The sequence below is a fragment of the Tursiops truncatus genome, chromosome 5, assembly GCF_011762595.2.
Source record: "Tursiops truncatus isolate mTurTru1 chromosome 5, mTurTru1.mat.Y, whole genome shotgun sequence".
Lineage (NCBI taxonomy): Eukaryota > Metazoa > Chordata > Mammalia > Artiodactyla > Delphinidae > Tursiops > Tursiops truncatus.
The window spans coordinates 4,361,173-4,388,209 of record NC_047038.1 but is presented as its reverse complement, the minus strand read 5'-3'; the positions used below and the strand labels follow the sequence as shown (position 1 = coordinate 4,388,209).

At 48.9% G+C, this 27,037-nt stretch overlaps 1 protein-coding gene across 7 annotated transcripts in view; it reads left to right on the top strand.

Annotated features, from left to right (window-relative positions):
- The window catches only part of KIAA0232 (KIAA0232 ortholog), a 92,056-nt gene extending 68,626 nt beyond the window's left edge, over positions 1-23,430 (top strand). For 2 of the 7 annotated variants that reach the window (XM_073804819.1, XM_073804820.1), the window contains 7 exons: positions 633-695; positions 1,050-1,116; positions 2,481-2,562; positions 4,612-7,897; positions 14,060-14,168; positions 18,861-18,958; positions 20,932-23,430. In XM_073804819.1, coding sequence (XP_073660920.1) covers positions 633-695; positions 1,050-1,116; positions 2,481-2,562; positions 4,612-7,897; positions 14,060-14,168; positions 18,861-18,958; positions 20,932-21,111 — 3,885 coding nt within the window. In that variant the 3' untranslated portion in view covers positions 21,112-23,430. Of the gene's footprint in view, positions 1-632; positions 696-1,049; positions 1,117-2,480; positions 2,563-4,611; positions 7,898-13,069; positions 13,344-14,059; positions 14,169-18,860; positions 18,959-20,931 lie in introns of those variants that run through there. The other 5 variants (XR_004526591.2, XM_019927970.3, XM_033856666.2 and 2 more) reach the window with 5 other exon arrangements.
- Positions 23,431-27,037: the final 3,607 nt, after the last annotated feature.

Genomic DNA, 27,037 nt, shown 5'->3' with positions numbered 1-27,037 from the left:
TTTTAGCCCCTCAAGGCCCTGTGAGGACGACAGGAGGCAGAGTCCTGTGCCTGTTCGGGTTGTGACCACCTAGAGAGACTCGATTCCAATTTAAGTAGGGCTTTCAGCCACTGAATAAACAAAAAGTTCCTAGGAAATGCGTTCACTTTTTTTGTACCTTGTAAAAGATTTTTCTTTCCTCCTGTGAGAAATAGAGAATTTTAAAAGTTTAAAAGTCTCCATAGTAAAAGATTTGCTTATGCCTGTTTCCATCATTCATTTTTCTTTAGAGTTTGGCTCTTATTCTTTTCCTCCCAATTTCAGACTCTTCCACGCACTCTCCTTAAATTTTACCCCAGTTCTGTACAGAGGCTAATACCCTATTCATGGCCCTTAAAGTAAAGCTTTCACATTCGCTTGCAGTAATGACATATGTTTTCCACCTGCTCTGTTTGTTCCAGTCATGAGTGTTCACTTTAAGAGAAAAAAAAGAAAAAGTCACCTGTTTTCTTTAGACCATGTACTCCTAGAGGACCACGAGGAGATTTTTGTGATTTTAATTTGTACTGAGTCTCGTACAAGCCCTCGCTTGTACAGATATTGAATAATGGTTTTGATAGCGACTGACTTTTAACCGTAAGATGGGCATTTAGGTCCTTAGGCTCCCCCGTGAGCAAGATGCTGTATCCCTGGGAAGACAGAAGCTACTCTGGAAGGTACATTAGTATTTTCACATTTTATCAGTAAGTGCCGGTGAATATACTTTGTTAGTAAAATACGTATACTAAATTGAATCTAGAAGTTTTTAAACTCTTAGTTTTTAAACTCTTCATTTAAATATTCATAATGTGTTTCTTTTGAAACATGGAAGATTTGTAAAGCTTTTATATTAAGACAATCTAGAAGTTTTTAAACTCCTATAGTTTTTAAACTCTTCATTTAAATATTCATAATGTGTTTCTTTTGAAACATGGAAGATTTGTAAAGCTTTTATATTAAGACAAAAGTGTACAAATACCTGACTCTTACATACCTGGCAGTAAACTATGTGCTTTTCTGTTCCCACGCAGAGCTCTGGTATCGAGACTTTAGTGGAGGAGCTCTGCTCCAGGCTGAAGGACCTGCAGAGCCAGCAAGGTGAGGGTGCCGCCTCCAAGGGCCATCCCCGCACAGTGGGTAGAGCCACCAGATCTTGGAATTGATCAGAAAGAAGAGGCAACAGGAGCAAAGTCTTTGTATTCAGTGTGTCACCAGGCCAGTGTCACGCTCTGTCTTTAGCTGTGAGTGGCTTCTGGGTCATTCCACAGCCATCACTGGTCGATAGATCCCTGCCCTCAAAGGGATGACTTAATCCACAAGTGCCCTCATGGAAAGGAGACGTTTCATTGTGTTTGTCTTCAAACCGAAGCTCAGGGATCTGGAGCAATAATCTCTTACCTTTCCCATCCTTCTCCTCCCCCCCACCCCCCAAGTTAATATTTGCCTGTTGACTTCAGGGCCTGCAAAGGTGTCAGCTAATTATTTTAGGTTTGGAAGGAGCTTTTGCCTTTACTCTTGAAGTTATTGGAAAGGCAGGCTTGACAAGCTCATTGAGTCATTTTGATGCGTGAACCCTCACAGCTGCTTTTCTCAACTTTCCTGCAAGCCCGTAGAGTAAGAGTGACCTATTAAAGTGAAGGATCTTTATTTTACATGTCCTCCTCATGGTCATTGTGCTGCCCACCAAGCCTTGAGCCTTCTTTTTTTTTTTTTTTTTGCGGCACGCGGGCCTCTCGCTGTTGCGGCTTCTCCCGCTGCGGAGCACAGGCTCCGGACGCACAGGCTCAGCAGCCGTGGCTCACGGGCCCAGCCGCTCCGCGGCATGTGGGATCTTCCCGGACCCGGGCACGAACCTGCGTCCCCTGCATCAGCAGGCGGACTCTCAACCACCACACCACCAGGGAAGCCCGAGCCTTCTTTTTAATAAGGGCACAATTTATTTGTTTCTAATCTGAGGGCAGTATCATGAGCTAAGCTAAGAGTATAGCCCTCTGCTTCTATTTTAGTTGAAACATAGCCCTCACCTAGATGTTAAGTAACAGAGAGCTAATTGTAATAACTTTCTTTACAGATTAGTGTTAGTCAAGATGAGGCAGTATAAAGTCGGTGAGTGCAGAATTTTGTGAGAAAATATTTTTGGAATCTAAACAGGTGTTCTCTCCTTCTGGTGTAATTAATAAGTACACAGGGAATTTCATTCTCTTAATTAAGTGCCTCTAGAGCCTCTGTCAGTGATGAGGTGAACCTCTCTCCGTTCTCAGCCCAAAGTTAATGTGGTTTAGCCAGAGTTCCCTCTGGCACACTTAAGAAATAGATTTTTATTAAAAAGATAAACTGGTGTAGAGTTCTTTTAAAGCCACAAAAGCCTATGTAATTTCTGATTAAATTTACTTAAGAAAAAGACAGGAGCATTTATTAACTAAATATAAGACAAATCTTTCTGAATTTTTGTTTCATAACAGAAGAGAAGATTCACAAAAAGTTAGAGGGGTCTCCCTCTCCAGAGGCAGAATTATCCCCTACAGCAAAGGATCAAGTGGAAATGTATGTAAGATTGTATTCAGTAATAAAGCATGTGTTTGTTAAAATCAGACAAATGACTGCTACATGGTTTACAGTTTTTTGTTTGTCATATGCTATTTAGTTTGATATTTTATAATTCAGGAATTTATTGAGCACTTACTGTGTGCTTGACGCTGAGAATTCAAAGGTGAATAAGAAGGTCTTATCTTTTTCACGCATATTGAATCAATATTTGTGAAATTCACGGAATGACACAAACAAGGCCATTTATGGTCCATTCATATACCACTTTTGAAATTCACACCAGTCCTTTGAGACAGCTGTAAGCAATTAGGCTTGTCCTTGTTTTATACACAAGGAAGCCAAGTTCCCCTTGCTGATTACAGAAGGAACTGGGCAAGTCATTGACCTTGTCCGACTTGTTTCCTAAAGATGCTTTTCTGTCTTTGTTTGTAGATGGTTCATATTTAAATTGACAGCATTGTAAGGAGACTTCCTTATTATACATTTTATTTGAATCTTCTCAACTTCTAAATCTTAAGGGAAAAAGAGTACTTGGTTGTGTTGCTGTGCTGTCCAGCACGGTAGCCGTAGCCATGTGCGGCCTGTTGGCCGTTTGCGATGTGGCTGTTTCAGGCTAAGAGGTGCCGTGTGTGTCATACCCATCAGCGTTCAAAGACTTCATTTAAAAAGAATGTAAAACACTATATTAATAGTTTTTTCTGTTGATTACATGTGAAATGATAATGTGGATATATTTGGTTAAGTAAAATATATTATTGAAATTAATTTCACTTTCTTCTTTCCCATTTAATGGGATTCCTAGAACATTAAAAAGTACTTAAGAAGCTCATAATATATTTCTATTGGACAGCTCTGGTCTAGACTGAAAAGGAGAGTCAAGTATAGGCCCTTTGAACACCTGGCCTTTTATCACTTCATGTGTGAGCTTGACTTGCCTCTAGAATGACCCCCACTTTGGTAGCCATCCTGACTCTCGAGTCTTCCTTTGTCAGTCTGTCTTGCTCTGAAATCTTCAGTGGCTACCAGTTTCCTAGCAAACTGAAAACGCTTCTTTCCTGTTGAAGCCCTCTGAAGCCAGCCTCCCTGGTTTTCCTGCCGTGTGTTTCCAGTGGTTGCTGGTCTGACGAGGCACAGCATCTTCGTGTCCTCACACAGGTTCCCGTGCCTCACAGTACTCGCCAGACCGCTGCGTAGCTGGAACATCAAGGCTCAGCTGTGGTCCGCTTTGTCTGATTGTTCTAGGCCTCACCAGCATCCCCTTTTCTGAACACTTGAATTCCAAGAAACCTGCCATTTCTGAGGGTCTGCTTAATGCTGGGCATTGCACTTGCCTCCTGAGAAAAGATTCGATAATAACAGTCACTGACTCATCTCGCATGTTAATTCCTTTACTCCTCACAACTCTGTGAGATAGATACTATAATTACCCCGTTTTCTAGGCCACAGAGAGGTTAAGGACCGTGCCTAAGGTCACATAGCTAGGCAATAGCAGAGTGAGGATTCAAACTCAGGGAGTGTGGCTTCAGAGCTCATGCCCTCGACTGCTTTGCTATCCAGCTTTTCACCTACATTTGTTTCCAGTGCTCATAACAGCCTTGTGAGGTAAGTCATAGTATCACTATCTTACAGGTGAGGAAATGGACCAAGACATTACATGATTAGCTTAAAGTCACAAGCATAGTAAATGACTGAGCTGAGATTCAAATTCAGATATTTCGTATCAAAATATTACATTCTTTCCACTGTATTAATTTGTAACTAGTGACTTATGAAAATCCAAATTTTAAAGATCAAAGTCATCTTAACGTATTTTCTAAATATTCCTATAGTGCTTATCTCACTGCTGAATGTAAGGGTGCTTGATCCATAGAACTAAGTATAAAGTATATTTTACGGTATTATTAATTTTTAAGAAGTTACTAATTCATGGGTGACGTAAACACTGACTCTATTGAAATGAAATATCCCGTTTCTCTGATCGGTGATGTTTTTACTACATCTGATACGTCTGAGCGCCCACTTTTGAACTCTCTACTTGTTTTTCAGGTACTATGAAGCATTTCCACCACTTTCTGAGAAACCAGTTTGCCTGCAAGAAATCCTGACTGTGTGGAACAAGTCTACAGTCTGTTCTTACCCTAGCTCTTCTTCATCGTCCACAGCCCCACCAGCTAGCACAGACACGTCCTCCCCGAAGGACTGCAACAGCGAAGGTGAGCTCATCAAGGAGAGAAGCAGCGACATGCCCACCACTGTGCACGAGAAAACCCAGAGCAAGAGTCAAAATGAGAAGGAGAACAAATTTAGGAGTGGCACAGGTGAGGAGAAGCCTGCTTTGTACAAAAAGCAAATCCGACATAAGCCTGAAGGAAAGATGCGCCCTCGCTCCTGGTCTTCCGGCTCCAGCGAAGGAGGCTCGAGCTCAAGTGGTAATCAGGGAGAATTAAAAGCATCCACGAAGTGTGTGAAAGTGAGACACAAGACACGAGAAATCCGAAGCAGAAAAGGGCGGAATGGGCAGAGCAGGCTTTCACTGAAGCATGGCGAAAAGGCGGAAAGGAGCGTGCATGCCGGAAGCAGCAGCAGCAGCAGCGGCGGCTCCACCAAACAGCTGTGCAAGCGGGCTAAAAGGCCGCTGAAGGAGATGGGCAGGAAAGACGCCGGCAGCACCGAAGGGAGAGACCTGTACCTGGAGAGCAGAGCCGACAGAGAGTACAAAGAGGAGCCGCTGTGGTACACCGAACCGATTGCTGAGTATTTTGTTCCTTTGAGCAGGAAAAGTAAACTAGAGACCACATACCGAAACAGGCAAGATACAAGTGATCTGACCTCAGAAGCAGTAGAAGAATTGTCTGAATCAGTGCATGGTCTTCGTATCAGCAACAATAATATTCATAAAACATACCTCGCAGCAGGTACTTTCATTGATGGTCATTTTGTAGAAATGCCTGCAGTTATAAATGAGGATATTGACCTCACGGGGACCTCATTCTGTCCTCTACCGGAGGACAGCAGATACTTGGATGACATTCATCTATCAGAATTAACACACTTCTATGAAGTGGACATTGACCAATCCATGTTGGATCCTGGTGCCTCAGAAACAACGCAAGGAGAAAGTCGGATTCTGAATATGATTCGACAGAAAAGCAAAGAGAAGACAGATTTTGAGGCAGAATGTTGCATAGTGTTAGATGGAATGGAGTTGCAAGGGGAACGTGCAATATGGACAGATTCTACCAGCTCTGTGGGTGCTGAGGGCTTATTCCTGCAAGACCTTGGCAGTCTGGCTCAGTTCTGGGAGTGCTGTTCATCCAGCTCTGGCGATGCCGACGGGGAGAGTTTTGGAGGAGATTCTCCAATTAGACTCTCCCCGATCTTAGACAGCACAGTGCTCAATCCGCATTTGCTTGCTGGCAATCAAGAGCTCTTCTCAGATATTAATGAAGGATCTGGTATAAACTCTTGTTTTTCAGTGTTTGAAGTGCAATGCAGTAATTCTGTTATACCATTTTCTTTTGAAACACTCAACTTGGGAAATGAAAATACAGATTCTAGTGCTAATGTGCTTGGAAAAACACAGTCTAGATTACTAATATGGACCAAAAATAGTGCCTTTGAAGAAAATGAACACTGTTCTAATCTTTCAACAAGAACTTGTAGTCCATGGTCCCATTCAGAAGAAACACGTTCAGACAATGAGACATTAAACATTCAGTTTGAAGAATCCACACAGTTTAACGCAGACGATATGAATTACGTAGTTCCTAGAGTCTCGTCAAATTATGTAGATGAAGAACTTCTAGATTTTTTGCAAGATGAAACTTGCCAGCAGAACAGTAGAACTTTAGGAGAAATTCCGACATTAGTTTTCCAAAAAAAATCCAAGCTAGAATCTGTCTGTGGTATTCAGCTAGAACAAAAAACGGAAAACAAAAGCTTTGAGACTACACAGGTATGTAGTGAAAGCAGCCCACGTGGAGATGGCTACAGCTCAGGGGTTATTAAAAACATTTGGACAAAGATGGCAGATAGCAATTCTGTAGCTGTGGTAGAAGTAGAAAGGATCGAGGATGAGTTGTTTTCGACAGATGTAAATAACTACTGCTGCTGTTTGGATGCTGAAGCTAAAATGGAGCCCCTCCAGGAGCCTAACAAGGCTGTGCAGAGATCAGAATATCATCTGTGGGAGGGACAGAAGGAGAACCCAGAGAAAAGAGCTTTTGTTTCCGGTGAGCTATCAAAGGTGGATGGTGGTGACTATACTACCCCCTCTAAACCTTGGGATGTGGCCCAAGATAAAGAGAACTCGTTCATTCTTGGAGGAGTTTATGGAGAGCTCAAAACCTTTAATAGCGATGGGGAATGGGCAGTAGTACCACCCAGTCACACAAAAGGAAGTTTGTTACAGTGTGCAGCTTCCGACGTGGTGACAATAGCTGGTACAGATGTCTTTATGACCCCAGGAAACAGTTTTGCTCCTGGTCACAGGCAGTTATGGAAACCCTTCGTGTCATTTGAACAGAATGACCAGCCGAAGAGTGGGGAAAACGGATTGAATAAGGGGTTTTCTTTTATCTTCCATGAAGACTTATTAGGAGCTTGTGGTAACTTTCAAGTTGAAGATCCTGGACTTGAATATTCATTCTCTTCCTTTGACTTAAGCAATCCATTTTCACAAGTTCTTCATGTAGAATGTTCGTTTGAACCCGAAGGGATTGCATCTTTCAGTCCTAGTTTTAAACCGAAATCAATCCTCTGCTCTGATTCAGACAGTGAAGTTCTCCACCCCAGGATATGCGGCGTTGACAGAACACAATACAGGGCTATTCGGATCTCTCCTAGGACTCACTTTCGCCCAATTTCTGCATCTGAACTGTCCCCAGGAGGAGGAAGCGAGTCAGAATTTGAATCTGAAAAAGATGAAGCAAACATCCCCATTCCTTCTCAAGTCGATGCATTTGAAGATCCACAGGCAGATCTCAAACCACTGGAAGAAGATGCAGAGAAGGAAGGCCATTACTATGGAAAATCAGAGCTTGAGTCTGGAAAATTCCTTCCCAGGTTAAAAAAATCTGGAATGGAAAAGAGTGCTCAAACATCACTTGATTCCCAGGAGGAATCAGCTGGGATTCTGCCAGTAGGAAAGCAGAATCAGTGTTTGGAATGTAGCCTGAATGAGTCTCTGGAAATCGATTTAGAAAGCTCAGAAGCAAATTGTAAAATAATGGCACAATGTGAAGAAGAAATTAATAATTTTTGCAGTTGCAAAGCAGGTTGTCAGTTCCCTGCTTACGAAGATAATCCAGTTTCTTCAGGACAGCTGGAAGAGGTATGTGTCAGTGTGTATTGGTATTTGGTAAAAGCATTTGATCAGACTTTAATTCTAAAGAACAGTCATTTCAGACAGTGAAAGATAGGGTTAAATTATTGGCAATTTAGTTTAAATGTCTTAAAACTTAGCATTCTGAGGATTTTTACAGAAGGACTTAACGTGGATTTGATATTCATAAATTTGAACTGGACAGTAGACATTTTCTGCAAAGACATTTTTAAATAAATCAGGATATGAGATGTTTCCGTGTTGTCTTAAGGTGCACGTACTATGCTTAAAGCAAAGCCTGGCATATAAGTGCTCCAGCTTTCAAAAATTGATGAATCCAGAAGTCGCTATTTACTCTTCAGACAGTCCTTTGCTCTTCAGAAGTGGCAGCAAAGGGTTTCTTTACATAGGAAGCCTGTCTAATTGTCTCTGAAACACTGATTAGCTTATTGAAACTTATGTTTTACATGTAAAATAAATTACATCTCTACAGAATTCTCTAAAATTTGTCGTGGAACATGTAAAAATTAAGCCACAATCCAAATGCAACAAAATAGCTTCTACAAAACCCGTACAGGTGGACTTTGCTTTATACAAAGTACCTATTCCCGAGGTTACATGAATGATACGGGTCAGCCTATCAGATGAGGTTAATAGTAATAGCTTTGTTAATGGGAGTCATTGTACCATTTGACTGTTCCTAAGAAGTGATTCGAGGTTAAACTGAGTGAGTGTACAAGAGATAACACTTAAGGCAATAACCTGTTTCACAGAAAAAGCACAGTGCTCTGCCCATTTGCAGCCATTATTTGATATAGCAGTGCCTGGCCTTTTTCCAGGCGCAGCTTTTAAGAAGACAGTTGGAGGTGTTTAGAAGTCAGGCCACCTGTGGCTGGAGAGCAGCTGTGTCGCCCTTCCTCCCATCTGTCCCCACCCCCGCACACTCCGACCCCCCTTCACATGGCTCAGTCCCACTGGTACCATGAGGCTCCCTCAGGCTCCCACGTCTCCCACTGACGCATCCCTCATTCCTCTTCTCTCCCCTGCTGCATCCCCACCTGCATCAGAAATCATTTCTCCCTTCTTTTAATTTTCATGTGCTCTATGCCTCTTCTTTTAATTGCATTTGCCCTTTTTCATGAGTCATCGATGTACTTTCCTCATTAGATTATAAGCGCCTTATGGATACAGGTCATGCCTTACTCATTTGTCAGCTAGGTGCTGACGTGTGGCCCTGAGTGCATGTGATGGTCGGAAGCCCCACAGGCAACTCGAGAGTCAGTGCTCCCATGAGCTGGCCTGGGGATGTTTAGACATGAGTTGAACCCCACTGAAACGCTGAAGTCTGAACTGCTCAGAACAACAACAAAAAATAATGTTGTTAGGTCTTATCTGTTTGTGTATTGCCCCACTTTTCTTCCTTAAAAATTCCTTTATGTACTTTGTATTTCACCTGGTTCCAGATTGGGAAGAAAGAAAAAGAAGAAAGGAGTGAGATTCTGCATCATACCATTACCATGTTCCTTAGCTTTCTAGTACGTTGACGTACTTATGTGTTACCAGAATTCTGGGTTGTCTTGAAAGGTCTTAGCTGCCAGTAAAGTCCTCAGAGGACACTGAGGTTGTCCGATATCCTAGCTGTCCTCGGTCCTCACAGCCCTGGTCTCTCAGCAGAATCGCTTACAGTTCAGAGCCAGGTTGGAGCTAACTTCAGAGATTCATCTGAGGTACAGAAAGGTTGAGGGTGGCCTGAAAGGACAGGCTGGGGCCAGAATCTGTGCCTTTTCACTCTCTCACACTACCTGTCGGTCTTGGGGAGCTCCTGCCAGGGTCGTCTTCCCCTCCTTTCCTGAGTGAGGGCAGTCTTTACAGAGGGCCAAGCTCTGTTTTAAGTCACTAGCTGCCAATCTGTTTCAGTGCAAGTGGTCTAGAAGGTAGGATTTCTAATAGAATTGTACCCAGCAACATGAATTATGATCCTTTTCAAAAATTTAGTGGAGTTCAGTTCAGCAAACATTTATTAAACATTTACACGTTCTGTGCCCATCGCTAAGGTAAGTGACCTGGATGAACAAGACACTGACCTTGCCCTGGGAGAGGGAGAGTTCAGTCTAGTACTGAAGACCAGTTGGCAAACAGATCACTTCTTTTCCTTGACCTAGGTAATTCACTCCTGTGGTTCAAATTCAGGAGTTACAGGAGGGTATGTACACAGTGCACAGGTCCCTCCCCAGCAGCAGCCATGAGTGTGGGTCCCGGTGTGTATCCTCCGAGGATACTGTGTGCTTGGAGAGCAAATACCTGTTCACGTATGTTTCCTCCTACTTTTTTTTTTTAACTGAAATGACTTTATTATAATCACCCTTCTTTTTTATTTTCTGCATATTATTCCATTGTATGGATGTACCAAAATTTCCTAGCCAGCTCCTTATCTTTTAGGCTGTTTGGGTAACATGGTGGGTGGCTTGGGGAGGGTGAGCATAGGGTGCCGTGGGATCGCAGAGGAGACCCGACCCAGCCCGTGAGAGTTGAGGAGGGCTTTTGCACGTACCTGAGCATCCAGGGCAGAAAGGAGGAGGCACGACGCTCTAGGCAGAAGCAACAGCGCGCACGAAGGTAGAGGGGCTTGAAATTTCTCACGTGTGCAGGGGAGCTGCCAACGTTTAGGTCGTGGCTGCTGAAGTAGGAGCTAAAAGCCGAGGAGCAGTGCGCCAGGAGTCCGTTATTTGTGCGTGAGTTTGTGCAAGAGTGTTCTCTGTGTCATCTGCTTGATTGCTGCCTCCATGTCGTGCGCTTTAAGGCGCAGAGAAGCAGTAGAAGGCCCCGCCCTGTCTCCGGGAAACCATAGTCCAGTCCAGCAGAGGAGGCCTCCCGCGAGGAGTGTGCCAGGGGAGTTGGAACGCTCTGTTGAGGGGAGGGTGCTCGGTCCCAGCCCCGCTGTGCTGGCTCTGTGCCCACTGCTGTGCCACCACTACCCTACTGAATGCCTGTAGTGACTTGCCGCCATGGGCTTATCCCCGCCGTGGCGGCTACGGGCGTGTAGGCCCAGAGGGTGGGATGCCTGCCCCAGACCCCAGTGTAAGGGCAGAGCCCAAGTTCCTTCCAGAATGGGGCACTTCCTGTCAGTAAAGGAAAACTTAGGACAGCAGTGTCCCTTACTGGTCTCCGTTGCACAGGGTATCTCTTCATTTACATTTTCTCTCTCCTTTTCCAAAGAACAAGGCTTATTATAGGAGGCTTTCTTTTCCTTTTGTGAGGCAAATAACTGAGAGCTGACTGTGTCAGAGGGCACTGTTCAGTGCTCTGTTCCCAGAGCAGAACTCACCTTTCTCTTCACCAGAACTAGGACTGTCTAGTGAGCATTTAAAGCAGTGAGCCTTTACCTAACTTTCACCTTCTAAAGAATTTCTGAGTATTACATCTGTGGCTAAAGACGTTTCTGATAAGCCTTTCTGGATTAAGTTCATGTTCTTCTCTCTTTTTTTAATTTTTTTTTTACTGTTTCATTCATACATTAAATATTTATTAAGAGCCTACTATGTCTGGGCGCTATTCTAGGTGCTAGGTTTAATAAAGGAATAGACAAAGACCCCTGCGTTTGTGGAGGTATATTCAATCAACAATATGAAGTTACACAGTATGTTAGAATCCCAATGCTGTGGAAAAGAAGAGCCGGATAAGGGACGTGGTGGGATGGGAGTGCTTGGAGGGGTTTGCCATGATAAATGCGGAGTAAGGGCAGGCTTCCTTGCCAAGGTACCACTGAAGAAGGGCTCCCAGGTGGCACGTGAGCCAAGAAGCTACCCGGAGGGAGCGGGAGAGCGCTGCTAAGGCAGAGGTGCGCCTGGATCGCCCAAGCTTGTGTTCTGGTCCGTTTTCCACTTCTTCCATTCTTTCTTCATGCTTTTCATTCTCAACCAAGTCAGAAGTTGAATTAATACATTAAACAGACATTATTTAAGCAAAGCCTGGTTATCTTTTGCAGCCTAAAAATTGGAAATAGCTAAGTGGAAAGATGTCATAATGTGTATTCGGTGTAACAGAAAACAGGAAAAATAAGTCCTTGCTGTTGGAATTGACATTCAAATGGAGGATGCAGAAAAAATCCTAAAACTATGCCAGAGTCGGCATGGTCTAACAGTGATTTCAGCAGGGGAGGGAGAGAGAAAGTGGTGTGCTAGATAATCAGGGACTTTGGCCAGGGGGAGCCTTTTCTTGAGGCCAGCAGACCTGGAGTATCTGCTTTGTGCCAGGCCCTGTTCCTGGAGGTGTGAAGATCAGTAAGGTGCGCTTGCTGCCTTGTGCTCACACACGTCTGGTCCTGCCTGTGTCTCACCTGCTGTTCATGCTGGCCCAGCCCCCCGGCTACACCTCGGTCCCTCCAGCCTGCTTTCTCCCACCGCATCCTGTCTGTCCCGGTGAATTCTCCCCCTTTCTTACTCTTTACCTCACTTGCACAATCTCAAGAAAGGATTAAAGATAAGCAGTCTGACAGCACTCACATGAATAAAACACTGATCCTTCCTCAGCCTGCCCCACACACTTTCCTTCTCAAATAGGAACTTGTTACCTTCAAATCCATCTCTCTTCGATAGTGCCTTGGGGACGATCGGGAGACTTCTGTCCAGGGAGCCATCCTTGCTCCTCCTGGATAGCACCAAGTAATCTGTTCGCAGACAGGTATGCCTTGGAGAGAAGGCGGAGCCTTTCCAGAAGGGCCTCATAGTGCTGTGAGTTATGTGCCAGACGCAGGAGTCAACCTTGAATTAACTACAGACCTGGCATGTTGCTGGCTTCATTTGCGTTAACCCTGGCCTTGTTGTCGCTGTTGCCCTTGCTATCTGTTTATCTAATAGGTTTACTAATTTTTATTGTTAGAATATACTGCAGGAGAAAATGGTGAAGGTTAACTGACCACTCTGGGTAGACAGCACAATTCTTCAGTTTCTAATTGAGGGGTACTTCTGAAAAGTTACATGAAAATCAGAATCTGAAATACATTTCCCGTTTAGTAAGTAATAAAAATCACACATTACTGAATCAAAAAGTTCTTGATAAAGTAAAATAATTTACTTTGTTTAGGAGAGTAACAAAATCCTGTTAGAGAACTGAAGATCATCGGTTGTAAGACAGTTCAGGTTTTGAACTTGAACATGTAATGAAATGTCTCCTGAAACACAGGTGTATGCAGTGTGTACAGGTCGTATGCATCGAGCAGACACTTCCTGAGACTGGGATGGGTGATGGGAGTTACAGAGATGCCGAAAGCAGGCCTTACTGAGCCTGGCAGGGCCTGTTGTCAGGCACAGTGAGGCAGCAGCGTGGAAGACCCCAGCAATACCAGGATGTCCCCGGGGTGGCTGCCCCTGGCCACGTCTTCTGACGACCGCTCACGAGGACACTCCTCGATCATGCGTGACAGCCACACTGCATCTAGTCCTTGCTGCCCAGACAGGTGGGCACGTCCAGCTGGGACTTGAGAGCTCCACCAGCGAGGGGTGGGCGTGAGCGCCTTCCCCTCTGCCAGGGCTGTGGATGTGCACGGAGTACGGGGTCATTCCTGCTCTCAGGAGTCCTGCCCTCCTCTCATTTCGATGTCTGTTTCCTGTGTTGAATTTGAATTACTATCAGTGTTATTACTTGGTTTTAGTCTCAACTTCCTTCTGGTTCTCATCGAAGCAGCTAATTGTTATAAAGACATTAGGTTGGTAACTCTGCCTACCAACCTAGGCAGAGTTACCAACCTAATGTCTTTATAACAATTATAAAGACATATAACAATTATAAAGGAGAAGAGGGTCCTCCTCACGTTCTCTCGAGCACCTCACACTAGCCACCCCGTTATCTCTGTACTTCCAGAATCTAAAAACTTGCCTTATTTGAGGCTGTTTCCTTATGGTTTTGCCTCGTAAGAGTTTTGTTGTGGTTTTTGAAAAGACTTTTTATTCCATTTGCAATATAAGTGTTTTTAAGAAAAACTTCCTTTGTATGCTATGAACACGTTGGCTTTCTGTATTCACCTTGTCTAGAACAGTAAAAACAAAAAGTCAAAAAGAACCTCACCAGTTAAAAAATCCTGGGTTTGTAGTCCATAGTTAATAACGCTTGAATTTTTTCCCCTTTATTTTGGAAGTTTGTGAACTTTGTCTATATTTGGTTTGATCTAAACAGTTTCCTGTATTGAACACTGATGTACAAGGAATGAATAGAAGTCAAGAAAAACAGACCTGGTGGGAAAAAGCCTTGTACTCTCCTCTTTTTCCTGCCTCAGAATGTGAAGGTAAGAAGACCTGCGTTAGGTCATTGATTCATCCACTCAGATGTCTAATTCATTAAAAGCAGTAAATTCTTTTGCTGTAAAAATCAGTCCAAAAACATTCTGTGTGGCCAGCGTTTGTCAGGCACTGGGGACGCAGAGATGCATGAGGACTGGACCCTGCCTTAACCCCTATCCCAGCCTGGAGGGGCGGGGCGTGGAAACGCTACGGAGAGGCACCCCGGCCCTGACGGGCTCCGTGCCTGCTCCCCGTGAGAGGGGGAGCCCCCGTGAGAGGTGGAGCAGGGAGTCCTCAGCTCTGGGGGGCCTGCAGGAGGGGCCCCGGTGGGAGGGCTGGGGAGAGGTAGTCCCCATGACAGGAGTGGCCTGAGCAAAGGCCGAGGGTCTGCGGCAAGTCGGGCTCGGGGACAGGGACCCACTGGGCCCAGCTGGGTCGTAGCTGAGGCTGGAGTGTGGCGGGGGGCGGCGGGGGGAGCGCTGAGTTTGGCGGAGTTGGACAGGCAGGAGGAGAGGGCCACTTAAAGGAGTTCACATTGGAGGGTATCACGTCAGGTGTGGTTTTTAAAACAGTTCTAGCAGCAGAATGGAGGGGGGAAGGGATTGAAAAACTGCAGAGCCCCTGCTGGGGTTCTTAGGCTCTTGCAGTGATCTGGGTGTGACAGGATAAAGGCCTGGATTGAGGCACTCGGGGGGTGGGGGGGGGCATGGAGAACAGCATCGAGAGGTTTTGTGGAGGATGCCGGAGTTCGCTGGGTGACTTTCTGTGAGTAGTGAACAGCAGGAGGGAGTTAGGGGAGACCGGACGTCGGAGCAGTAGCAGATTTGGTGAAGATGATTTTAGTCTGTGAGCCGCCCAGGTGGACATACTCAGAAGCTATAAAAAGATCCCGATCTGAAATGTCGGGAGAAGTGAGAACTAAGGAGGCAGCCGAGTGGTCAGCTCAAGACTCTGAGCTTGTGCAGACCTCCGTGGTCCCCTGGGCTGTCAGCTACAGCACTTCGTCAGTGGTCTCTCCGGTCAGAGCCCTGGGGGCAGGTCAGTCTCCTGTTAGTATTTGCATGTTCGAGTGTGTGTCTCTCCCCAGCTCATTTGTAGTTAACCTGGAGCAGTGATGTCCCTCACTGCCCGTGGGGCCTTGCACACGCTGGGGGCTCCGGACGCCTGCACTGGCCTGCCCTCGCAGCCTGGCCTCAGCCGACTGCGGGGGAGGCTGGGACTGTTTGCTTCTCTCTGTTCTGTGGGCACAAGAAACGGCTTCCCCAGCCCTGCCTTCCTCCTTCCCAAAGGGTCATAAGGGGAGCATAGAGCAGAGTCTTTATTTTCAGCATCTTTTTTTTTTTTTTTGCGGTACGCGGGCCTCTCACTGCTGTGGCCTCTCCCGTTGCGGAGCACAGGCTCCGGACGCGCAGGCTCAGCGGCCATGGCTCACGGGCACAGCCGCTCTGCGGCATGTGGGATCCTCCCGGACCGGGGCACGAACCCGTGTCCCCTGCATCAGCAGGCGGACTCTCAACCACTGCACCACCAGGGAAGCCCTTCAGCATCTTTTTTATTTAACAGCATTTATTAAAGGCCTGTTCCTCCATCATTAGCTAGTATTTGGGTTGCTCTACATGACTTACGAGGTGCTTTCAGTCTTTTATACAAGCCCCGTGAGAGCCTGGTTTTCAGATGAAGAAGCTAAGTCTCAAGTTGAATGCCCAGAATCAGGCACTAGCCATGCAGCTCAGGCTTGAGTCCAGGCTGTCTCCTTGTGGTCCAGAAGCTTGCTGTCCACAGCAGCTGTCTGCAGTTGGTGCCCGGGAGACACCAGGGTGATAGGAGTGCAAACCAGACCTTGACCTCAGTCTAGTCCAGTGCACTGGCTGAGTGAGTCCCAACTGCAGTTAATGGGAGTGCAGGCGGCGAGGGCCGGGGACCCTGGAACAGTGCAGCAAGAGGACACCCACACGCAGGAAGGACCCAGAGGGAAGGAGGGATGCGGTGGCAGAGCAGGCAGGGCCAGGGTGGGGGGCGGCTTGGGGTGACTTCCAAGCACACTGAGTTGGGGCTCCATCTCTGTGTCGCGGGCTGTCTCTGCAGCCTCTGTCCCGTTTTCTGAGGAATGCGCTTCAGCTGTCAGCTCCAGGTCCGTGGTTATCTATACAGTGCCTTGTAGGTGCTGTACGTGGTTGTTAGTCCATTCAGCTTTTTATATATTGTGGAGTGGCGTGCAGGGAAACTCTCAGTGGATAAGTGTGGTGACCAGGCCTTTGAATGACCTTGAACTCACGACCGTGAGTTAAATCCTTGCACGGTTGCCTCATAGTGCCGTTACGAAGTGTGGTGCTTTCAGCCTGTGGGGTGGGGGCATAGACTCAGCAGAAGCTTAGCCGGGAAGCAGGTGGCCTTCTCACCCACTCAGCAGCCGTGACTGCCGACGCTCGTCCCTGCTCCAGAAACTTCTGACGTCACGCTGATGATTACTGAGAAGCCTGTGCAGCTCTGAGTCTGAGCTGGGAGCTCCAGCCTCCCCGGGAAGGAGGGCAAGGAGGATTGTCCCTTTCTCCTGTGAGTCAGGAGATGGAGGCCCCAAAGGAGGAGGAGGCAGTGTGGCCGTGGAGCAGGGGCAGCGAGGGCCCCGTCGGCACGAAGGCCCAGCCCCCGCCCTGCTGTGTGCCCACACACACACCCACTCTGCACATATTTCGTGCATGCTTGCCTCATGCCAGGCACTGTTCTAGGGGCTGGGGACGCAGAGGCGTCGTCCCTGCCCTCCTGATCAGCTCACCTCTCAGCAGGACCTGAGGGAGTCAGGACACAAGCGCCTGGCGGCTGGGGCGCGGTCCGGGCAGGAGCGCCAGCCGGGGCAGCAGCAGGACTGCACACGCTGTGGCCCCTGTGTGCCCGGCACGTGGGCCGGGGGTAGGGGCACGTCAGGTGGGCAGCAGGGAGTCCGACCACAAGGGCCTCGCAGCTGTGTGCCACAGTCTGTCCCACGCGTCCGTCTCCAGAGCTCATACACCGGATTCAGAACATTTGGAAAGCTCACTTAGAAAAGTGTTTGTGTTATTTGAGTTTTAAAGAGAGAGCCCTGCAGGGAAACAGTATAGGTAATAGTGGGGGGGATCCGCTTCGTCTATGGGCATATCCGAGCCAAGGAAATGGTTACCTTCCCCACCTCGTACGAGTGGTGACCAAACGCGGTGGGGCGCGGAGATGATGAGAGCTTGGTAGGTGAGCTGAGAAAAAGGTGACGGCCCAGAAAGGGTGAGGGTGAGGGTGAGGGTGAGGGGTTCCCTGCCTCATGGGAGAGCAGGGCGTCCTCCCCAGCTGTCCTGCGGCGGGCCGGCCCCAAGCCCAGGGCTTTCGTTAGTAGCAGCTGTGGAAGGTGTTAGTGAGTGTGCCAGCCCGAACTTGAGGCTGCGCACAGGTGATTTCTGAACTTGCACAGAAATCTGCGAGGGCAAATGATGATCCTGTTTTAGAGATGAGAGAACTGGGGCTCCAAGAGGTTCGATAAGTTGCTCCAAGTTCCATCACAAGTAAGTAGCATCATCAGCAGTCAACTGACGTCTGTCTAATCCCAGAGCCTGGGTTTTTTCGTGAACCTACACTAGTAAGTTTGAGGGCCTGAGGCTGTCAGGACCAAAGGTCACGGAGAGTACAGCCTTTTGTGGGAGGCCAAGCAGGGCCCAGGCTTGCCCGCCCCCGGTGATGGCAGGAGGGCCCATGGTCGTGGAGCTGGCCCTGCCGCTGCTGTGACGCGTGGGGTGGCGCGCAGCTCATCCAGCACCTCGCGGTGACTGCTGCGGGCGGCCGGGGTGGAATCCTGACACCCTTTCCGTGGAGTTAAGGTGACTGGGGGGCCAGTGCAGGTTAAGGCCGGTGGGCATCAGCCCTGGGAGTGCTTCAGACTCACCTGGGAGCTTCTCAGAAAGTGCTCATACCCAGATCAAGTCAGTCAGAATCTCAGGTGCGGGCCGGGCTTCCGGACTTTTCTTAAAGCTCCCCAGGCGCTTTGAATGCGAAAGCAGGGTTGAGAAGCTTTAGACTAAATGATTTATCTGATTCCTTCCAGTTCCAGCTTACAGTCCTGTCCCCTTCCGAGAGCCGCTTACCCAGTCAAAGCGCTAGCCACCTTCCTCCTCCCTGTTCCACGGGTGGCTTAGTTGCTGCTGAGCTGAGGAGGAACAGAGGATGTTGCCCTGCTTTGTTATCTCCGTTGCGCCCCCTCTTGTCTGAAATTCCTTTGCTCACTTGTTCTGTGAACATACGCGTGGTGCATCATCTGTCCCCCTCCACACCACGTACGCGCTTGAGAGCTCGGACCTTGCTGGTCTTTTTATCCTGTTTTCCCAGGGCCTGTCACTTAGAGGTGTGAGTACGTATTTGTTGAATGAATGTCTCATGGTGGGATAACAAGAATGCATGGTTATGCTGGCGTGTGTTTTTGGTTTTTGTTTTTCTTTTTAACTCCGTGAACAATTTGTTAGAAGAGTTTTTAAACTGGCCTAACGTTCTCCTCGTACACCCCTGTCTGGCTGGTGCTGAACGTGTCTGCTTTTAGTGACTTCATAAAATCCCCAGAGGGCTGTAGACCTCATTGATCTGACTTTTCATTGAAAAATGAAACAAGAATGTATGTTTCGTAACTGTGTCTTAATGAAATTTCCCCCCTTTCCCTCTTCCCTTCTCCATTCAAAATGACTAAGAATGTTACACAAATACCAGGGGAGAGAGTGGTATAGAAGAGCGTCCAGATGCTAAGGAGGCGCCCAGTAACGGAGAGCGGCCGTTAGATTTTAATAGGGTAAGTGGACTGTCCTCCTCCTTATTACTAACTTACAAACGGCCGCCACAACCCCCAGAGTCTGGGAGTCCTGTGACTGCCTTTCCCTGTCACCAAGCTCTGTGGGTGTGGCCTTCCTCGTCCGCGGCCCTTTGGTCTGCATCGCCTCCCACTTACTGCCAAGGCTTCCCTCTCTCCCTGCAGTCTGTCCATCACTCTGCCGCCAGAGGGAGTTTCTCCATGCGAATCTGACCCTGTCACTCCCCTTAAACTCCTTGGGTGGTCGCCCTCTTCCCCATCAAAGTGTGGTGCTCATTCCTGCCCCTCAGCTGACTGCACTTTCTGCTCGCCCGCCTCCCACCCCGCCTGTGAGCCCCTGGGGCAGGGACAGGGCCTGTGCCTCGCCCTGGTAGGCAGGCAGGTGAATGAGTCGGAGGGAGCTTCCTTGGCTTCTCAGTGTGATTGTCATTGTCAGTTGAAGTCTCGTGAGAAATTGCTCCCAGAGCGCCCTGTGGTCTTGGTGTCCGTGGACCTGTCAGACCGAGCACATCGAGGCAGACGTTTGGGGGCGTCCCCCAGCGTCTCTCCATCTCCGTGGATGTCCCACCCCCCGGTGTCAGTCCCCAGACCCAGAACTCGTTCTTCGTTCCTCCTTCTCTCACCTACACACGCGGTCCGTGTGCCCGTGCTGACCACCCACCTCTCAGCCGGCTCCATCGTTCGCGCTTCCTCCGCGTCACCGCCCCCTGCGGACCTCTGCCGTGGGCTTCGCCGTGGGCTTCGCCTTGGCCTTCCTGCTTCCGCCTTCCCCTCCGCAGTCTTCTCCCCACACCGTGAGGCAGGACAGCCTCGCGAGGGTTACTTCGTTTAGTCTCACAGCCGCCCCGGGAGGTAGGTGCTGTTGTTTTGCGGAAGAGAAAACTAAAGGCCCGTAACGATTCAGAACGTGTATCCACACAGCCACAGCCCGAGTGCAGACCTGAGCCATGACCCTCAGCCCTGAGTCCGACTCCCACTGCCGACCGCCATGGCCTTTCGCCCTCGCGCACTCGCTGCCGGGCCGTGTGTGTTTGCCCTCGCCTGCCTCTCTGATCCTGCGTCCTCTGCTCCCCCCTCAGGCGCGTGGTGGTCTTTCCGTCCTCCTTCCTCGGGGGCTCTCAACCAGGGACAGTACTGCCATCTGGAAATGGGGGCGGGCGGGTGCTTGGGGGACTTTGCTAGTCACTGTGGCTGGGTGACTAGGGAGGCATTGCTCGTCACCTGGGGGAGGGGGAAGAATTACTAGTCACTGTGGCGGGGAGGAGGATGTTGCTAATTACTGTGCAGGGACGCATCACCAGGTGTTATGACTGGGGAGGGACTACCACTTGCACTTGGTGTCCTGAGGGCCAGAGATGCTAACCATCTTGTGGGTGGGGGAGAGTCCCACACAGCCAAAAGTATCCCCGAAAGGTGCCATATACCTATGGACCCCCAACTCAGAAGCACAGCCCCGAAGTCCCAAGCCAGCTCTGGCTGTTTCTGTGGTACCGCTTGCTTCTCGGCCGCGGGCGGGGATGCCCCGCCGCTCCTGTCTGGAGAGCCCGGCAGCCACTTCCCCCAGCTGGTCAGCGCAGCAGGAAGCTGGGAAGCTGTGCTGGTCGGTCTGCTTGCTGTCCTCTCCCCTGGAACGGGAGCCCCAGCAGGGCAAGGCCGTGCCGTCCTCCCGGTGGAGGCCCCGCTCAGAGACTCGTTTCCATCCAGCCCTGACATCGGCAGCCTTTTGTCTGAGGGGTTGAACATGGAGAATTAGGGCTTGGGATCGCGTATAGATCAGGGAGGAAAGCTTGTTTGTTTTGCTTTCAAACAGGAAAACTCTTCAGATTTTTGTAACTCTCCACTGGAAAACATCAACGATTTGTTTCTTAATCTCTGCATATATAGAGTGTCTCACATAGCCCTTTTGAAAAAATAACTGGCTTTTGGCCTGTTGACAGTTGTTCCTTTCATCTTAGGTGTCTTCTGTTTATGAAGCAAGGTGCACAGGAGAGAGAAATTCTGGAGCAAAAGCAAACGGCTTCCGCAGAAAGATGTACTCCAGTGCCAGCTCTGCCTCGGAGGACACGGGCTCGGAAGGTGGCGGCGCGTGGGTGGAGCCCAGCGAGGAGGCGCTCTTTTCCCGAACTCATCTCTAAACCTGCAGAGTGTAGTACAAATTATTTTTAAAAATTGATATGTGAGCGAAAAGTACCCTTTTGTGAGGCCTGTTCATCTAAAACAACAACTTAGGTTTCTAAGGTTTCTTCTTCAATTAACTGGTTCAGATCAGTAATTATCTTTCTCTTCTTGCTTATTTTAGAGTTGAGGACAGCTATCCTGTTGAAGATTTTTTTTTCAAGCTGTTAAATTCTTGGCTATTTGAAATAGACTAGATGTGTTGTCATACCAAGAATGGGTGTGCATGTGCTCGTCTTAGAAGCATCACTGCCTTTTGCATCTTCACTGCAGTTACCTTCCTTCCAGCTGCAGTCACATCACTATCACCTTACTAGCATCGCAGTGTCAGCAACCACTTCCGCTATTCAGAGACTTTAGCTTTGGAACATTTAGGCTTTGTCCTCCAAGAACTGGGATATGAATACTTACCCTGCAGTGGATCAGTGCCTTTCTTGAAGGCAAGAGGGCAGCATGGGTGACTCATCCCCGGTCTTCATTCAGTAAAATCTCATGTACATTTAACGTAGGAACCACAAGGGTGTGCTTTTTAGAGACTTACAAAATACTGTGTTTTCTCTCTTAGGATGTTCCCCCTAGAGTATCATGGACAATACCATGGTTTGTGACTTTCTTGTCACCTGAGGCAGCCAAGGCTTTGAGGTACGGGGTAGCGTTTGAGGCCAAGCGGGGTGAGAGCGCACCCCCGACCTGCTCTTAACGCTGCAGTTACATTTTCCGCAGGCACCGCGCAGGGTTATTTGCGGTGCGTCTGACAATACTCGATGAGGACCTTAGTTGCAGATGAGATTTTTCTGGTGACCGATACTGAATCGCAGCCCCCAGAACTTGAGACTGTACACGTCTGGCACGCAGTAAAGGCCATCCCAGCGCCCCAGAGAGACCTTGGCTGCTGCAGCGGGCTGCTCCTGTGGCTGTGACTTAGTGTAGCTTAGATCTCATTTTGTGTTTGCGAGAATGTTCTGGGCAAGTTCTGTGTGTGGCGGGTCGGAGGGTAGAGTACTGATTTCTCCCATACCTGTGTGATTGCTTCATGGGACCCGCTTTCCCGTGTCACTCGGGAACCCAGGGGTCAGTCCCTCTCATCCAGTCCCGTCCGTTCGTGACGGTTGCTTCCTTGAGCTTTCACGCTGCCATGCAACAGGCTGAAGTTAGAAGGAGCAACATTTGCAAAACCTAAACGTTTAAAATTGTTTTTCTTTTTTAACCAACTCATTGTTTTTTTAAAAACAAAAAACAATGTGTGACATCAGTTTAGCATGTCTGACATCAGGAAGTCTAATATGGGTGAGACAGCTTCGCCACTATTTTGGCGGGCAGTAAACACATAATTTACTAGCTGGGAGCTGAACTGGCTGAGAAATACATCATTTGCTTCGAGCATTGGGTTTTGTTGCCTTTTTCTTAATTGATGACACAGACAACTCCATCCAGGGCTGTGGAGTCATCCCCGGCGCTGTCTGTCCTCACTGTGGGAAACCTGATGGGCCGTTGGGTTTGGTCTCACCACATGTCAGGGTTTGTTTTTATACAGCACATCTTTGACACTTTAAAGTGGGTTTGTGTGTGTGTGCGTGTGTGCGCGTGTAAGGTTTTATGTTGCTGTTATTTATTTACAGACTTTATAAGGTTATATGTATTTTTCTTTCTTCCAGAGCTTCCTAAAAATTGATTAGCATCTGCACTGAAATATAATTTAACAGCAAAGGCAAAAAAGAATTGGAAGTTGTAAATTCCTAAAATCACTACAGTGACGATCATCCTAGAAATCGTTGCTTATGTAGCCGAGACCAAATAAATATATTTCAGACACAACCTTTAGCTCAGTTGATTTCTGGACAGCTGCTTTTTATCACGAAAGGGCTCCAGGTGGTCAAGGCGCAGCCTTCCCTACACGCCAGTGGGAAGACGTTGCACCTTCCACGGGGGAATGGGAATGGATTATAAGCGGGCAAGGGGATTAACAGATTATGTATTTATTTGTTTTCATAGCTAAGTGGCTGAAGCCCAGAGGCTTTCAGCGACAGAGCTGAAAGTATGGTTTTCAGTTTTGTAAATGGATGATCACAAAGAAAAAGCATTTTTTAAAAAGTTGGCAAAACGCTGAAACGCACTGTGGTATGAAGCGCATTGCATATCCGTAGCACTGAAGTATCAGTTTTCCATTCCTGGGCTCTTTTTTTCCCCCGTGGTTGTATCGTTCTGATTTCACGTACACCAGAGTAACTGGTTTTTTGTTTTCTTGTGGAGTTAACACCAAATAAAAAATTTAAAAAACAGTTGGTTGTCTTTATTTATCATAGCAAAGATTCTTTTATAAAGAACCCCAGCCTCCTCTTAATTATGTGTGCCAAGGTCACATCGTTCCAGAAGAAGGTTATTTAGCTCTTCCTATAGGCGTTGCAGAAAGTGCTGGCGTCTGCTTTGCTGGAGAAGAAAATGGGTGGGGCCTGCTGAGAAAAGAGTCCACACCCCCCCCGCATCCCCACCCCTAGGAACTACTGCCTGAACCTTGCAAAGAACACACCGTTTTTGTCTTGTGGTGGTAGACAAAGCTTAATCTTTCTGTTCTGAAGAAAAAAAAAAATTCCATGTATGTATATTAACATGATCACTGTGCACTGTAAGAAAGAAATCGATGTATTATTAAAGAAGTATACAGGAATATTCATCTGTACCTCCATCACCCTGAGAGGGTAGCTTCTAACATTTGTGCAAAACACCATTCTAGACAGCTGAATGTATATATGGATATATATAGAGAGAGAGAGAGAAATTTACATTAAAGGGTTGTACTATACCTGCTCTTCTGTGACTTCAGAAATAGGTTTTTTTCTCAGACATCTTTTCATGTCAGTAATGATAGATCTGCGTCATTTTTATAGCTGTATGATTCTATTATATGAATTTAACAGGTTCCTTGTGGATCAATTGTTTTTTTTGGCTGCGCTGGGTCTTCGTTGCTGCGCAGGGGCTTTTCTGTAGTTGTGGCGAGCGGAGGCTACTCTTCGTTGCGGTGTGCAGGCTTTTTGTTGTGGTGGCTTCTCTTGTTGTGGAGCGCGGGCTCTAGGCATATGGGCTTCAGTAGTTGAGGCACGTGGCCCCTAGAGCACGTGGGCTTCAGTAGTTGCGGCATGTGGGCTCAGTAGTTGTGGCTCACGGGCTCTAGGTCACAGGCTTAGTAGTTGTGGCACACGGGCTTAGTTGCTCCGCAGCATGTGGGATCTTCCCTGACTGGGGATCGAACCCGTGTCCCCCGCACTGGCAGGCGGATTCTTAACCACTGCGCCACCAGGGAAGTCCATGGATCAACATTTAGAATGTTCCTTTCGTGTTTGTTCAGTATTCTAAATAGCATTTCTGTGGATGTCCTTAAACATGGGTCTCCTTGGACGATGGCTGCGGAAGGGCAGTTCCAGCCCGTGGGATGCCTGCTGCTGGTGCTGTGGTGTCGCCCACGTCACACTGACACAAGGTCCTTTAGACCTGTGCATGAGCTTAGACATCCTTTCTTTTCTTTTTTTTTTTTTGACTTTTAAAAATAGTTTATTTCAAAATAATTACGGATTCACAGGAAATTTCAAAGATAGTACAGAGAGGGCTCATGAACCCTTCACTGTTTACCCCATGTCTACATCTTCTAGAACTACTGTACAATATCAAACTCAGGAAATATGTGTTGATGAGATATGTATGTATAATTCTGTGTCATTTTATCACATGTATAAATTCATGTACAGCTGCCCACCCTTACCGTGGATTTACTTTCCAGGGTTTCAGTTACCCACGGTCAACCTCAGAAAGCTTAGACCTCCTTTTTTTCAACCGTCCTTAAGCTGAGCACTTGCCTCTCGACAGCACGGAGGAGAGGTGGGTTTCTACAGGAGGATTCGAATTGTGTTCTACCCATCTCTTTTTTCTGGTTTCTAGGATGTGTAGGCACGTTTTTAAAATGCCTTCTCCATCTTAAGAGTGAAAAAATAATTCTCCCGCGTTAGGTAGAGCAAATCTCTGGAGCATGCATCTTGCAGACGAGGACCAAAGCTGAAGGAGTCAGCTTCACTTTTCCCAGCTAGCTGAGCGGCTGCCTCAGCACCGTTGTCTGTGAAATCCTTCCCCAGCCCGACTGGAGGTGACATCTGTAAAGGGAACCCCAGGGCTGAGTACCTAAAGCAGTGCCTCGTGCCCAGCAAGCCCCCGAGCGTTCTCTCGTGGCTGAGCAGCGGGTGGGCGCCATCCCGGGATGCGTCTGCATCCTCCCTGGCTGAACTGGCCGAACTACGTCTTCCTTGGTCTGGCCGCGGCGCCCAGCTGGGCGGTGTGGTGGCAGCCGGCCGCCCTGCCGGAGGCACTGAGGCAGGGCCGGAGGCTGGCGGGGCGGCCCCGTGTGCGGGCGCGACAGGAGACGTCACAGGAGCGTGCCCTCCGCTGCCGCGTCCAGGACCTCTCCCGTCCGCCAGCTCCTTGCACGGGGGTGCGCCTCGTGGCCACGGCGACCATTGGCCCTACTGTCGTCGTGGCTCTTTGAAGACCTGCGAGCGTAACTGCTTCACAAGTGCCCTCACCCGCAGAAGCAGGGTGGGGTGTCGAGCTGGACTGAAACGGGGCTGCCCTGTGCACAGCAGCTGGGGGCGGGGCCCTGGCCTGTTACTGTCCCCAGGAACCGTGGTGTCACAGCCGAGTGAACAGCGAAGGGAGGGGCGTGAAGGCCCCTGCTTAGATGTCCCTGAGGTGCCGACCTTGCCCCTTCTGCCACTGCAGACGCCGTCCCGGCGGCCCTGGGCCCGTGGGTGAAGTGACTGTGACCGGGCCTGGGAGGCTGGCGGCTGCACAGCGGTCGAGGAGCAGGAGGGCCCCGCCCCCGTTTCCCTCGGGAGCAGCTGGTGGACGGCCTCCCAGGCTGGGCTGTTGCCAGCACGGAGACCAGCACCCGAGCCTCTGCTTCGGAGCCCGCCGCTGGCCTTCCGTCGCTGGCGGGTAGTTGACAGCATTTTTCGGGGACAGTTCCCTCAGTGAACTGACAGCAGCTCCTGACACGCGGGCGGGGTCGGCGTCACCAGTACCAGCCGAGCACGTGCCGGGCGTTCTCGCAGACAGTGTTCAGTGTTCATTCTCAACGCCGTGGGGTAGGTACAACTGGCCCCCTTTACGGCTGAGAAAGCATACACGGGGGGAAGGTAACCACCCGCCTAGGTCTCACGCCTCGTGAACGGTGGAGCCCATCCCAAAGCCTCCATCTGGCCAAAATGCCACTATGAAAAGTGTGCTTGGGGGGGGGGGGGAGGTGTTGAGCAGCCGCCTCTGCCCCTCCGTCTCTTTCTAGTCCTCGTGAGTTACGTAATCGTAAGGGCGTCATCTCCAGGAGTCCAGACTGAGACAGGATGCCGGGGGCGGGGGGGGGGGGGGGGTGACTCCTGGCTCTGCCACCCGCTGGCCGTGCGCTCCTGGGCGAGTGTCCACGCCCCGGTGTCCTCGGCTGTCAGTGGAGATCACGACAGGACCTCTCATCAGGGTTGGCTGTAAAGATGAAACAGCGCAGCCGCACGGGCTAGAGTGAGCGTCAAGACCCCTCCCGGAAGCCGCCGTGCCCAGCCCTGTGGCTCAGGAAGATCACAGCTTCTGCAGGCTGCCCCTCGCTTCCTCCCCTCCCCTCCCTCCAGCCAGTGGCAGCAAAGCCCTGGGCTCAGGGTCAGGCCCTGCAGAGGCCTGTGGCCCTGGGCGCTCACCGCGGTCACGTGGCCATCAGGTGGCCTGCTCAGTCCTACCCGGTCACCCTCACGAGATCACACTGTCCCTCCTGGTGGGGGCCGGGGCCGCAGCAGAACCAAGTGTGCCCATCGGAGTGGAGCCAGGATGGCAGGAGGGCCCTGACCCTGCGGCAAAGCA